Source organism: Balaenoptera physalus (genome assembly GCF_965194825.1).
Source record: "Balaenoptera physalus genome assembly, chromosome: Y".
NCBI lineage: Eukaryota > Metazoa > Chordata > Mammalia > Artiodactyla > Balaenopteridae > Balaenoptera > Balaenoptera physalus.
The window spans coordinates 5,358,464-5,372,571 of record NC_138904.1 but is presented as its reverse complement, the minus strand read 5'-3'; the positions used below and the strand labels follow the sequence as shown (position 1 = coordinate 5,372,571).

The window sequence follows — 14,108 nt, the reverse complement described above, 5'->3', positions numbered from 1 at the left end:
ATTTGGTGCTCCTAGGAACGCAGATTCAGTCGCCAAAGAGAGATTCATCAGTCTCATATTTTCTTTTGGTCATAGGAGAAGACATACACATTTATTTGCAGAAAACTTCCTTCCCCTGCACCCCCTGCCAACCCCCAAACTAAAATTCTAGGAATGTTTTATTATGTGGGCTTTTATGAGAGACAGATGATATGTACACTGATTCATTTGCAAAGTTACCAAAAACTCTACTGAAACAGGGATCTCTCTACTACACTCTCTAGAAAAGACAGGCAGAGAATATCAACCTGTCTCTCAGTTAACACATACTTGAAGATCCAGGAAGTGCATCGGTGATACCCCGAGAAACTCTGTTGACTCCAGAAAGAGTGCACACGTTTCTCCCAAGCATCCACAGTCACATGTGGGGCCCTTTGCCCTTTTTATCTTCCTCAGTCTCCAGACGTTTCTGCCTCACCAGGAACAGCGTTTCCCCTGCAACAATAGATTTCGATATTGCCGCTGTTTCAGAGCTTTCTCTATCTGGTATTTGGGGAAGCAGTTTAGCAGGGAGGGAGGAGAATGACAGAACAATTTTTGAGTGTCCTTCTCTGTTTTTTATCCCTTCGGAGAGGCTCTCCACGCAGAGTTGGCTGGGTGACTCATTCTTGACAACTGCACGCGACTGCAAGAGAGTTTTCTTTCCTTCCTCTGAGGCTGCCCTTCCTTATTCAAATTGCTCTTCTCTATTGCTGCCAGAGGATTAATGATATTTGCCCGCAAACTTCCCCTCTCTCTGAAGGCGGAACATAATGAGGACATTCTCATCCTCATCTTCTGAACAAGTTCCTGGTTCCATCAGCACAGCAATACTTCCTTGTCCTTTTTAGATATATTGAAAAAAATCCAAATGTAAATGGTTCATACCTCACGCTCCACGTCACCGGCGTGGCCACTGGAGCCCACACATCATTAACTTCAGGAACCATGATAGAAATGTCCTTATGCAAACTTTACAGAATCATCTTTCCTCCTTCTACACACTTCTCCAGTCTCATCTGAGGGGTCTTCCCTTTACCTCTCTAACTGAAGACCCCCTTGAAGACGCCGGCCTGGGAAGCTCACTGTTGTACCCATGAATGTGCCTTCGTTTAAGATTTAATTAACTTTTAGGACTCTGACTTAGGCAAAATGATAGAGGTGAAATTTTACAGCATCTCCATTGGCCTTTTGGACCTGTCTTCCTAGTGTTGCCCAATCATCTGTTTCTATGAAGCTCTCAGAAAGTTCCAGTGCCTCAGGGATTCCCCCTCCTGCGAAGCTCTTAGGATTTTCTGGTGGTTTTGGGTCAAATTCAGTGATTGGCTAGATGCACTGCCAGGTAGCAAAACCAAACCAAACCAGGTTTAATATCATTTGCATTTTCACCAAGCCGATTCTTGCCTAAATTTAAAGTAGATACATTTCAAACAAGAAGAGAGAGAGAGATTGCTACGCAGGAAGCTGGGAGGGGGTTGCTAGCCCTCAAGTCACATGACAGTGATAGATGCTAAATCCTCTACGGCTTGTCCTGATGTTCTAAACACACGGTAGAAGGTTCTTGATCAGCTAGGTATTCAAGGGATCAAGGGGCACAAGACTTGACACCAGAGGCTGTGTGCAATCCAGCATTTCTTTAAAGGGACTAGCCTGTTTTATACGTATTTTTTAATGACATCAAAGGAATATTATAAGCACGTTTTTCTCATTCTCCTCCCTCCTATACACACCATGAACCACCCACCCGTCTACCCATGCAGCCAGGCATCCATCCCACCGCTCAGTATATTCACTCTCATTCACTTATTAAAAAAATATTCATCCCGGACCTCTTATGCCAGATCCTGCACTACGTTTCAGAAGCAGACCCAGGCCCTGCCCTCCCAGCACTTGCCATTCAGCGGGTGAGAACGCTGCATTCAGAAGGCATAGTAAACTTGGAGGACGCACAGACTGGAGTAACTTCTCACCACCTCCGTTTACAGCCCCCCCCATGGCCCCCGCTGCACACAAAACAACGTTTTCAATACAAATCAATTGCACGTTCGTGCCGCATTGCTCTCCCTCGCTGAGAAATATCCCAGGTAAAGCTAAATCCGGGCAGGGGGAAGGAAGCTGAAATAACCGGCACCTTGTCCATCACAAGGAGAGTCTGTCAGCGTGATGGCCTCGCCAGGGAGCCGTCAAACACATGGGTTCCCTGTCTTCACACGAAAGCACTAGAGAAACTGCAGCACTTCCCACACGCGCCCCAGTTCTGGAAGGGTCTAGACTCCTATCCCAGTTTGTTGGATGCCCCTGGGGGCATTTAGCAGTTAACCTGGGTTTCCCACAGCCATCTTGGACTTCACAGCAGACACATCAGGTGAAGGCTTTTATTTTTTTTTATTTTTTGGCTTTTATGCTTTAGTCCCTCAGCCCAGGCACCCACCCCCTTGCCTGCTTGAAAATCACTACCATCAGGAACCATTCTCAGTTGTGTCTTCACTTTACTTCCATAACTGACTTTAGAACTCCCAGTCTCCTTTCAATTTGAATTCTTGAACATCCAGAGTGGCTTCTTCATTTTAAATGCAATGAATCAGTAATAAAAGCCAATTTCATTAATTCGCTCACTGTATTCCTCCAGAGGGAAAGGCAGGTAAGAATACTCGTCATGTTAGGACGGGTATATTATGTGTCTCTGCTCCAGGGTATCATGCTTTTGCTTGGTTTATGATGAGCCACGGACTATACAAATAAATAGTTAATAGAAATTAATTCTTTTGTTTGTAAGATATCATTATACTAAGTTTTATTGTATTTTAAAAACTGTACAGTTAACCACAGGAGTATAAGACATTCTCCGCTGGAAGTATGCTGTGTAATAAGGGAATTAAAGTTTAAAATCATGGAAAACTTTAAAATTCTGTGACTGCAGTGTACTATTTATTGATTTAAATGGCAAGCTTTTAAGTGAATTATGTATACAGTGTAAATGAATTTAATCCATTAGATTCCATACAAATACTGGTCAAAGCTTTATGGTGGAGCATACCCTTAAAATTTTTTCATCATATCATACATGTACATGATGTTTAAAGTTACACATGTCCTATATGTATGCATATACATACACACGTTTACATACATATGTACATATACACACACGGAGGCACTTGCATCATTAAATCATATACTGTATGTAGAACAGTACATTCAATAAATTTAAATATGGTTTTATTACAAGTTGGTAAATATTCAATATAGGTATACTAAGTATGCTAATTCTCAAAACGTATTCAAGTGAATAAATAAAAATATGACCAGATTCCTTACTCCAGGACACAGGACAAATGTTTTAATAATAAGCAAACAAGACATCATAAGTCAATAGAGGGAGTTATAACAATGCTTTGTTTGTTACTGACAGGCACATCACACAGCATAGTATTAAGTACCATGACTTATCTTGGGCTTGCGATCTTTAATGTGAATCTGTAACAGAGAAACCCTAGATTGCCAAAGTAGAAAGGTTTATTCACATGCATTTATGTGTGTTGCTTATGTTTCCACGTGGAGGTTAAAAAATGTTTTCATTAAACACTATACTTGAAATGTGATTAGGCAAAAAGTTGTCTGCCAGTTTTCTGGTCATCAATAATAAAATAGATAAACTCTTGAGGCAAGTATCTGTAGCTCACGTTTAAGGCTGCTCCCACTGAGAACCCACCATATAAGCTATGCGTTTTTAGAACACAGCCATGATATGATATTAGAACACGTTATTAAACAGTACAAGGAAGGGTGGTAGATTATTTAAGGAAAGCCAAAGTAAAGTCTTTCTTGGTTGATGCCTATGAGGGGCACATGAAATGCTCTTAATTAAAAAAAAAGAAGGAATTTAAAATAATTAAATAATACCTTTATTTTTAAATTTATTTTTTAAAATTGGAGTATACTTGGTTTACAATGTTGTGTTAGTTTCTGCTGTACAACAAAGTGAATCAGCTGTATGTATACAGATATCCCCTCCCTTTTGGACCTCCCCCCCATCCCACCCATCTAGGTCATCACAGAGCATGGAGCTGAGCTCCCTATGCTATACAGCAGGTTCCCACTAGCTATCTATTTTGCACATGGTAGTGTATTTATGTCAAACCTAATTTCCCAATTTGTCCCACCCTCCTCTTCCCCTATCCCATGTCCACAAGTCTGTTCTCTACGTCTGCGTTTCTATTCCTGCCCTGCAAATAGGTTCATCTGTACCATTTTCCTAGATTCCACATATATGTATTAATATACGATATTTGTTTTTCTCTTTCTGACTTACTTCACTCTGTATGAGACTCTAGGTCCATCCACATCTCTACAAAAGACCCAATTTCATTTCTTTTTATGGCTGAGTAATATTGCATTATATATATGCACCATATCTTCTTTATCCATTCATCTGTCAATGGACCTTTAGGTTGTTTCCACGTCCTGGATATTGTAAATAGTGCTGCAATAAAAACTGAGGTGCATGTGTATTTTTGAATTATGGTTTTCTCAGACTGAATACCTAGTAGTGGGATTGCTGGATCCTAAGGTAGTTCTGTCTTTAGTTTTTTAAGGAACCTCCATACTGTTCTCCACAGTGGCTGTATCAATTTACATTCCCACCAACAGTGTAGGAGGGTTCCCTTTTCTTCACACCCTCTCCAGCATTTGTTATTTGTAGACTTTTTAATGATGGCCATCCTGGCCAGTGTGAGGTGATACCTAATTGCAGTTTTGATATACATTTCTCTAATAATCAGTGATGTTGAGCATCTTTTCCTGTGCCTCTTGGCCATCTGTATGTCTTCTTTGGTGAAATGTCTATTTAGGTCTTCTGCCCATTTTGGGGTTGGGTTGTTTGTTTTTTTGATATTGAGCTGCATGAGCTGCTTGTAAGTTTTGGAGATAGTCCTTTGTCAGTTGCTTCATTTGCAAATATTTTCTCCCATTCTGAGGGTTGTCTTTTCGTCTTGTTTATGGTTTCCTGTGCTGCGCAAAAGCTTTTAAGTTTAATTAGGACTCATTTGCTTCTTTTTGTTTCTATTTTCATTACTCTAGGAGATGGGTCATGAAAGACCTTGCTGTGATTTATGTCAAAGAGTGTTTTTCCTATGCTTTCCTCTAAGAGTTTTATAGTGTCCGGTCTTACATAGAGTTAACCTGAAATTGTGATGGAAGGAAGATTTGGGTTTTCATTTCTATTCTGCTCAGCAAGTTATTTCTCCCTATAGACCGTAGAAAGCAATACTATTCCTAAACTGTTTTGGTGAGCAATTCATCCATTTACTTTAACTTGAGATGGTATTTTAAGAGGTCTTGGCACATTGTAGGAACGCAATCACTTCCAGTCCTTTTCTTTCACGGGAATGCAACAGCAACATGTGACATATGTATACGACCCTCAAAGTCTCGCTTCATGACTTCAGTGGGGTTGGGAGAGCGGGAATGTGGTTTGCATTTACCATGCCTTCCATCCTCTCCTCCAGTGTACAAACTGAGACCCTAGGAAGTTAAGAGCCTTTTCCTGCATCAGCAGAGCTTAAGCTTGGTGACAACTTCTGGCCCCATCGTGTGGCATTCACATCTCAGAGTTCTCCTGGAAAGACAAGAACCTGGGAGTCTGGGAGTTCCTGTCTGAGGTGATGAGTTCCAATGCGTCTCATTTTCACAAAGACAGAATACATGTGTTATATCCAGGAGCGAACATTTGCCCCTTGACCTTATGCCAGAAATTTGGAACGTCCACCCAGACAGTCCGTGATTCTCAAACTCTAAGGTGCCAAATAACCACTCCAGGTGCTTGTTAACGATAAGGTTGCCAGGAGGTAGGACTCAGGAACCTGCCCTTTAAATAAGGTCCCCAGGTGATTCTGATGCACACGGCCTGAGGATGCTCTACTGGGAACCACTGGGTCAGGTGGTAGGTGATGCAGATGATCCCCCAACATCCAGAGGCGCCGCCTGGTCTCACTGAAGGTTCCCACCACTTGGCCTCAACTAAGTCTCCATTCTCTAGTAAACAAAATCTCTGTTAAAATTACACCTAAATATTGCTTAAAGACAAATTATACTCACCTTTTTAGAGGTAGACATTGTATAGAAATATACCATCCAGTAGAGAATGATACTTCCATTAATTTTTTTCTAGCCATAAACAGCATTATCCTGGGTTTGCTACTCTAACCAAAATTCTATAAAATAGTCCATGCTTCCCCTTACCCCCTCCCAACCTGAAGTATGTAACTCTGTTTATTTTCTTAATGGCACTTAACTCCATTTAAAGCAATAACCTTGTGAAGTATATATTTCCTTGATAAGTCTATGCCCCTCACCACAGTAGAATGTACATCCTATAGTATTCCTAGGTTCTAGAGCAGTCTAGAAGGGTTCAATGAGTACTTAAAATTTTGTGGAATGAGAGAAGGAAGGAGGGAGGGAAGGAAAGATTTTATTCATTTGTAAAGTAAGAGGTTTTTCTCTTATCTAGATTTTCTCTAGTGACTGAGAGCATAAATCACCCAAATTTTGCAGTCTGACTTTGCTCCTATGTCAGAACGTTCATTTCTGATGAGTTTATTACCTTTGCTACAGTTTTTAAAAATCTGAGGGCCTTTGTTATTAAATGCATCAATGATTCATTTTGAATCAGTATATTTGCATGCTGTGGGTAAGGGTTGAGGTTCCTGATATACATGAAGCATATCCCTTAAAAATACTGTAAGGGAATTCCATGCCGGTCCAGTGGTTAGGACTCTGTGCGTCCACTAACAGGGGCGCAGGTTCCATCCCTGGTCGGGGAACTAAGATTCCTCATGCCGTGCACATTGCAGCCAAAAAATAAAAATAAATACTGTAAGAGTTTTAGAAAACTCTAACTTGAAAAGATACATGCACCCCAGTGTTCCTAGTAGCACTATTTACAATAGCCAAGACATGGAAACAACCTACATGTCCATCAACAGATGAATGGATAAAGGAGATGTGGTACATATATAACAATACAATGGAATATTACTCAGCCATAAAAAAGAATGAAATAAGGCCATTTACAGCAACATGGATGGACCTAGAAAATATTATACTTAATGAAGTAAGTCAGACAAAGAAAGACAAGTATTATATGATATCACTAAAAAAAATACAAATCTAAAAAAATAATACAAATGAATCTATATACAAAACAGGAACAAACATAGAAAACAAATTATGGTTACCAAAGGGGAAAGGGATAAATTAGGAGTATGGAATTAACAGATACAAACTACTATAAATAAAATCGATAAGCAGCAAGGATTTACTATATAGCACAGGGAACTATATTCAATATCATATATTATCTATAATGGAAAATAATCTGAAAAAATACAACTGAAACACTTTGCTGTATATATTGTGACATTAACACGATACTGTAAATCAACTATACTTCAACTAAAAAAATACTGTAAGAAATGAGTTTAATTTGCCCCTAAGTTTTCTGGACGGCACTGTCCTGTGCCATGTGAATATACAATCACCACATAAATACATGTGTCTCTGTGATAAATAAACTCACATACATTAGCCCATTGTTTCAAGATGCAGCTCCAAAGCTGCCTTCTTCACAAATGCTGCCTTCTCCATAAACCCTCCTGTGACTGTCCTTCTCCACTGGAAGACTCTTTTCCTACTCTACTCTTAGCATCACAGCCCTGGGATGTTGCTGGATTTCTTATGCCTGACATCCAGGTCACTGTCAAAGCTTGTCACGTGACCAAGCTCAACCACTGCTCACCCCACAATGCCTGCCTCTCAACTGGACCTCCTGAAATACTGCCCATTCTCATCATTCTTGCAATTATGTTCTGGAAAGTCATCACGGATGATGAATTAGTGAATACCAAACCGTTGCTGCTAGGGAAGTACAGGGTTAGGTATCTGGGAGCCTCTGGTCACAACATTTTCACCAGCTGATCAATACATAATCTTGTGTTAAGTGTGTATCTGTTTAAAGGCACCTTATTTAATAGATACCATTGAGTCATCCACAGGGAACTTGGGGCCATCAGCGCTACAACTCACGCCTACCAGAAGCTTCTCTAACTCAAGTATTTTCTCCCTAAGGCATTTCTTGGTCTTTCTCCCCAACAGCAGACAGCACTGAAGCACTGGGCTTGGGGGTCATTTCCAATAGCAGCATCACCAACAAAAGACACATAAATGTGCAAAACGTGGCACTAAGTAGTCCACAGAAAGGGCACTTGTTTACAGCCTGAAAGCTGCAACTAGAAAGCACTGTTGCCCTGAGCACGTCTGTGAATGACCCCGAAAGTACGTGGAGCGTTCATTTAATGGTTAAAAATAGATCATAGTGGCGCGGATGAACTTGCAAATAGGGGCCCTGCGAATAACGAGGGGGGACTGCGTCCTCCTAACTGGTGTCCCTCTTTCCATTCTGGCACTGCCACCATGTGGTAGCCAGGCCATTTACAAGCAACGTCCGTGAAGCATTTAGACTTTTCCAGGTAACACCACCCAGCGGCTTCCCGTTGTCATCACAATTATACAATTCAAGTACCTTTCCGGGGCCTGTGAGGACCCCAGAGATTTTCCTTCTGTAGAAGATTTTCCTTTCCCCGCTCCTCCCTTGCTCCTTACATCCTTTGTTTCTCCAAGTGTCCCTCTCACTCATTCCTGCCGTGTTGGCCTTTCCCAGACCCCTTTCATCACAGGTCTCAGCTGCAAGGCCACTTTATCAAAGAATTCCCTGATACTTCAAGGTCGTGGTTCCCCCCCAGCCCCTCCACCTTGCTGTGTCCTGCACTTTTCTTTATCAGAAGCAGTTTTATTGATTTGCTAGTGTGTTGTCTACACCTGTCAGAATACAAAATCCCCGATAGCAGGATCTTTGTGATCTCCTGCTGGATTTATACCGCAGAGGCCAGTGTCCCTGGTGCACAGCAGGTCCCAATATACAAGTGTTGAATGAATAACTTGCAAAGTACTCCTGGGTGCCACTTTATGGTACTAATTTATGTGTTTGTCCCCATTTTCCCTATAATAATGTAAGCTCCTGGCCAGTGGGAATGACTTAGGTCCTGGTTTCACGCAAAGATGTTTACACTAAATCTCCTTTCCCTACTGAGTCATCTGTGGTTAGCAGGACATGGGTGGCAACAGAGCCACGCGTTTGAATAGCTTTTGTACATTATAAGCTAAAAATAAACTTATTGAATAAGTGGCCTCAGTTCTGGTGCTCGTGTGTTTGTTATGTTTTACTTCCTAATAAGCAATCCCAGTAGGTACTGGCTGAAACCAGCAGGCATCATTTATTTTTTCTTCTGCACACATCTGCAGTTTGGGGCACGTCTCGGTGGTCAGAGCTTGTGGCTGTTCCTGCGGTGACAGCTGGCTCTGGCAGGAGAGCTGGGGGTTCAGTCATCCGATCCCTCACACGTCTGGGGATGACGCTGGCGGTCCCCGGACCTCAGCCGGGCTGCTGGGCGGGCACTAGCGTGTGATTACTGGCTTCCCTGAAGCATGATGGCTGCCTTCCGAGGTGTGGATGCCTAGGAAGAAGCTGCACTACCTTGGGTACCGAGGCTTCAGGGGCGGCACCCCTTCCGCCCTATGACATCACAGACCCACCCAGATCCGGGAGAGCGAACATTAACCAGACCTGTCGTCTCGAGAAGATCATCAAAGCAGTCTGCATCAATATATCACAAGATAGTTCATTTCCACCCAGACAAAAGGGTGTTAACTCAATGTTTTTCTTCTTTTGTTTCTGGTTTGTGTGTGCCTGGCTTACGGAGGTGGCAGGGAATTTCAGACAAACAATAACAGAATCCGACCTCTCTTGGACCAAAGGGGCGTTTCAGAGCGAGTAAAGGTAAGAGGCAGTGGACTGCAGAGTTTAATCTCAGAATGAAACAGAGCCCTAACAAATAGTACATTTGCCCCAGTCAGCTTTCTAGAAGAGGATACCGGAACACTGGTTATTGAAAGCACTTCCCACTGACTCTCTGGATACTCAAATCTGTCACCACGAGCCAGATTCTTACCAATTCCAGAAACTCCCTTTGCTCTTTCCATTGGCTCCCCAAGAGGAGGAGGATGTGCCCTCTTGCTACCCTCTTAATAAGAGACCTCCATTTACCTTTAGCCAGCAGTTTTCTGTGGAGCTCAGAATGCTTACCCCTTGACGTGTATCTCTTGCTCTTTCTGTAGGGCAAAGAGCTTCAGGCATCCTTGCAAGGAACATGACTAAGTTACTCTGTCAGGAGCTCTACCAGAATTTGGAGATGCTGAGACTTTTGTCACAGTCTCTACCCTCAGCTGCTTCCACTGTTGCAGGGGAGAGAGACAACGAACTTCAGTTCTTATGGACTTCGGTTCTTATGGTCTGTCTCGAAGGGAAGGTACCATTTTGTAAAACTCAAGGGGAGTTTAAGTACTTGAATGATGTGAGTTCCTTCACAGGGTCTGAGCATGTGCTCTGAAACCCCAAAGCCTTCTTGAATTAAAACAGCTCGAGCCACACTGAACTTTCCAGCTGACACCATTCCCTCCTGAAGTGGAATCATTACAATTCACGTGTGGACCCAGAAATAGACACTTAGACTATGAATATAAATCTAATATAGAATAATCAAAATTCAGTAAATATACATTGATATACATCTGTATATATAAAATGGCTAATCTGAAAGAATTGGTGGAATTGGGCCATATCAATTTTCATAACATTTTCTTCTTGGGCAAAAATGTACTACATCTGCAGGCAAACATTTCCATGAAAATTCAGGTGGATGGACATTTGGCTCCATGTGTGACAGCTTTTTTTGTTGTTATGCTTTGATAAATCATCACCAAACTCCTCAATGAGCAGCCATCTTACTCACTAATTGAATATTTTAACTTTTTTCCTCTGTAGATATGGTGTGTCATTATATTTTCCATTTTGTGCCTTGCTTTTCATGCATTTAAAGTGCTGGAGCAGCTGTTTATTTGGAAAGCTTCCATTATGGCCATAATAATCTCCAACTAATTGCACATCAAATATTTATTTCTTGCACATTAAATTAATGAAGCAGTTTCAACAAGAGAAAAATTGGATCAGGTTGGCAAATGGTGCCTATAAATCCATGAAAAATTCCCAGTTCTTTTTTTGGCAGGACTCCTTTGATACAGATTAACAATTTTTTAATGGAAAAAAATTCCCATTATCTAGATGTGACTTTTTAAATAGGCAAGTTTTCTTTATTAATGTGCTTTTCTCAATGTTTCCTTGATAGATCGTATTATCACTTCCAGAAATGAAAAAAATAAGTCATACTATTGATTTTCAAATAAATTATTTGGTATCCTCTTTGCCTTGAATTTAACATGGTTTTTTTTATATTCTACTTTTTTTTTAATTGAAGTACAGTTAATTTACAATGTTATGTTAATTTCAAGTGTACAACAAAGTGATTTCATTTTATATATATACACACACACGTATATGTGTGTGTGTGTATATATATATATTCTTTTCCATTATAGGTTATTATAAGATATTGAATATAGTTCCCTGTGCTACACAGTAGGTCCTTGCTGTTTACCTATTTTATGTATAGTAGTGTGTATATGTTAATCCCAAACTCCTAATTTATCTCTCTCCCTCCCCCCCCCAATTCATTCTACTTTTGCTACTGTAAATGCTTTCAATGGGTTAACTTTATCCAGCTGTATTAAGATATGGCTGATACACAAAGAACAGCACATATTTAACATGTACAATTGATGAGTTTGGACATACGCAAATGACTGTAATACCATCCACACAATCAAGGTAACAGCATACTCAACACCTCCCAGTTTCCTTGTGTCCATTTGTTGTTTGCGTGCTGAGAGCACTTGACATGAAATCTGCTCTCAACAATTTTTAGGTGCACAACACCACACTGTTAACATAGGCACTATGTCGTATATGGCGGCTCTCTAGAACTTATTCATCCTGTGTAACTGAAACGTTATTTCCCCAGCCTCGAGCATGGCAACCATTACTGTATTCTCTGCTTCTATGAGTTTGACTATTTTAGATACTTCACATATGTGGAATGCAGTATTTGTCTGTAAATGTGGCTTATTTCACTTCAACAGATATTTCTCCAAAGAAGACAAACAAATAGCCAGCAGGTGTATATGAAAAGATGTGCAGTATCAGTAATTATCACAGAAATGCAAATCAAAACTACAGTGACATATCACCTCACACCTGTTAGCATGGCTACTGATCCAAAAAAAATAAACAAAAACAAAAACAAAAAATAAAATGTTGATGAGGATGTTGAAAACCTGGAACTCTTGTACATGGTTGGGAATGTATAATGGTGAACACTATGGGAAACTTATCCTCAAAAAAATAATAGAAGTACCATATGACCCAGCATCCTAATTCAGGATATATCTAAAAGAATCTTGAAGAGATATCTGCATTCCCACATTCATTACATAATTATTCACAATAGCCAAGATATGGAAACAACCCAAGTTCTATCAACAGATGAATGGATAAAGAAAAAGTATATACATACAATGGAATATTATTCAGCCTTAAAAAGGAAGGAATCCTATCCTTAAAAGGAAGGAAACATGGATGGACCTGGAGAACATTACGCTAAATGTTGATAAAAAGTAGCAGCTGAATTATTAGAGAAATACAAATCAAAACTACAATGAGGTACCATGTCACACCAGTCAGAATGGCCATCATTAAAGAGTCTACAAATATCAAGTGGAGGGGGTGTGGAGAAAAGAGAGCCCTCCTACACTGTTGGTGGCAATGTAAATTGATGCAGCCACTATGGAAAACAGTATGGAGGTTCCTAAAAAAAAATGACAACTAGTGTGCCTTATGATCTAGCAATCTCACTCCTGGGCATCTATCCAGACAAAACTATAATTTGAAAAGACATGTGCACCCCTATGTTCATAGCAGCACTATTTACAATAGCCAAGACATGGAAACAACCTAAGTGTCCATCAACAGATGAATGGATAAAGAAGATGAGATACATATATACAATGGAATATTACTCAGCCATAAAAAAGAATGAAAGAATGCCATTTGCAGCAACATGGATGGACCTAGACATTATCATACTAAGTGAAGTCAGAAAGACAAATACCATACGATATCACTTATATATGGAATCTAAATTATGACACAAATGAACTTATCTATGAAACAGAAACAGACTCACAGACACAGAGAACAGATTTGTGGTTGCCAAGGGTGAGAGGGGTGGGAGAGGTATGGATTGGGAGTTTGGGGTTAGCAGATGCAAACTATTATATATAGGACGGATAAACAAGGCCCTACTGTAGAGCACAGGGAACTATATTCAATATCCTATGATAAACCATAATGGAAAAGAATATTTAAAAAAAGAATATATATATGTACAACTGAATCACTTTGTTGTACAGCAGAAATTAACACAACATTGTAAATCAACTATACTTCAGTAAAATTTATTTTTTAAAAGTAGCAGCTGGAATCCCACTCCTGGGCATATATCCAGAGAAAACCATAATTTGAAAAGATACATGCACCCCAATGTTCAATGCAGCACTATTTACAATAGCCAAGACATGGAAGCAACCTAAATATCCATCAACAGATGAATGGATAAAGAAGATGTGGTACATGTATACAATGGAGTACTACTCAGCCATAAAAAAGAACAAAATAATGCCATTTGCAGCAACACAGATGGACCTAGAGATGATCATACTAAGTGAAGTAAATCAGACAGAGAAAGACAAATATCATATGATGGCACTTACATGTGGAATCTAATAAAAAATGATACAAATGAACTTGTTTACAAAACTGAAACAGACTCACTAATCTTGAATTCAAACTTATGGTTATGAAAGGGGAAACACAGGGGGAAGTGATAAATTAGGAGACTGGGATTAACATACACACACTACTGTATATAAAATAGATAACTAATAAGGACCTGCTGTATAGCACAGGGAACTCTACTCAGTTTTCTGTAATAACCTATATGGGAAAAGAATCTGAAAAACAATGG

At 40.2% G+C, this 14,108-nt stretch overlaps 2 protein-coding genes across 2 annotated transcripts in view; one reads left to right on the top strand and one right to left on the bottom strand.

The window, feature by feature from the left end:
• The window catches only part of PNPLA4 (patatin like domain 4, phospholipase and triacylglycerol lipase), a 110,305-nt gene extending 99,583 nt beyond the window's left edge, over positions 1-10,722 (top strand). The window contains exons 7-8 of the mRNA XM_082448149.1: positions 9,834-9,910; positions 10,249-10,722. Of these exons, the coding sequence (XP_082304275.1) occupies positions 9,834-9,908 (75 nt within the window). The 3' untranslated portion in view covers positions 9,909-9,910; positions 10,249-10,722. The remainder of the gene's footprint in view (positions 1-9,833; positions 9,911-10,248) is intronic.
• Positions 1-14,108, bottom strand: part of LOC309653433 (steryl-sulfatase-like) — a gene marked incomplete at its 3' end in the record, with an annotated part of 633,880 nt that overhangs the window by 31,423 nt on the left and 588,349 nt on the right. The window lies entirely within an intron of this gene.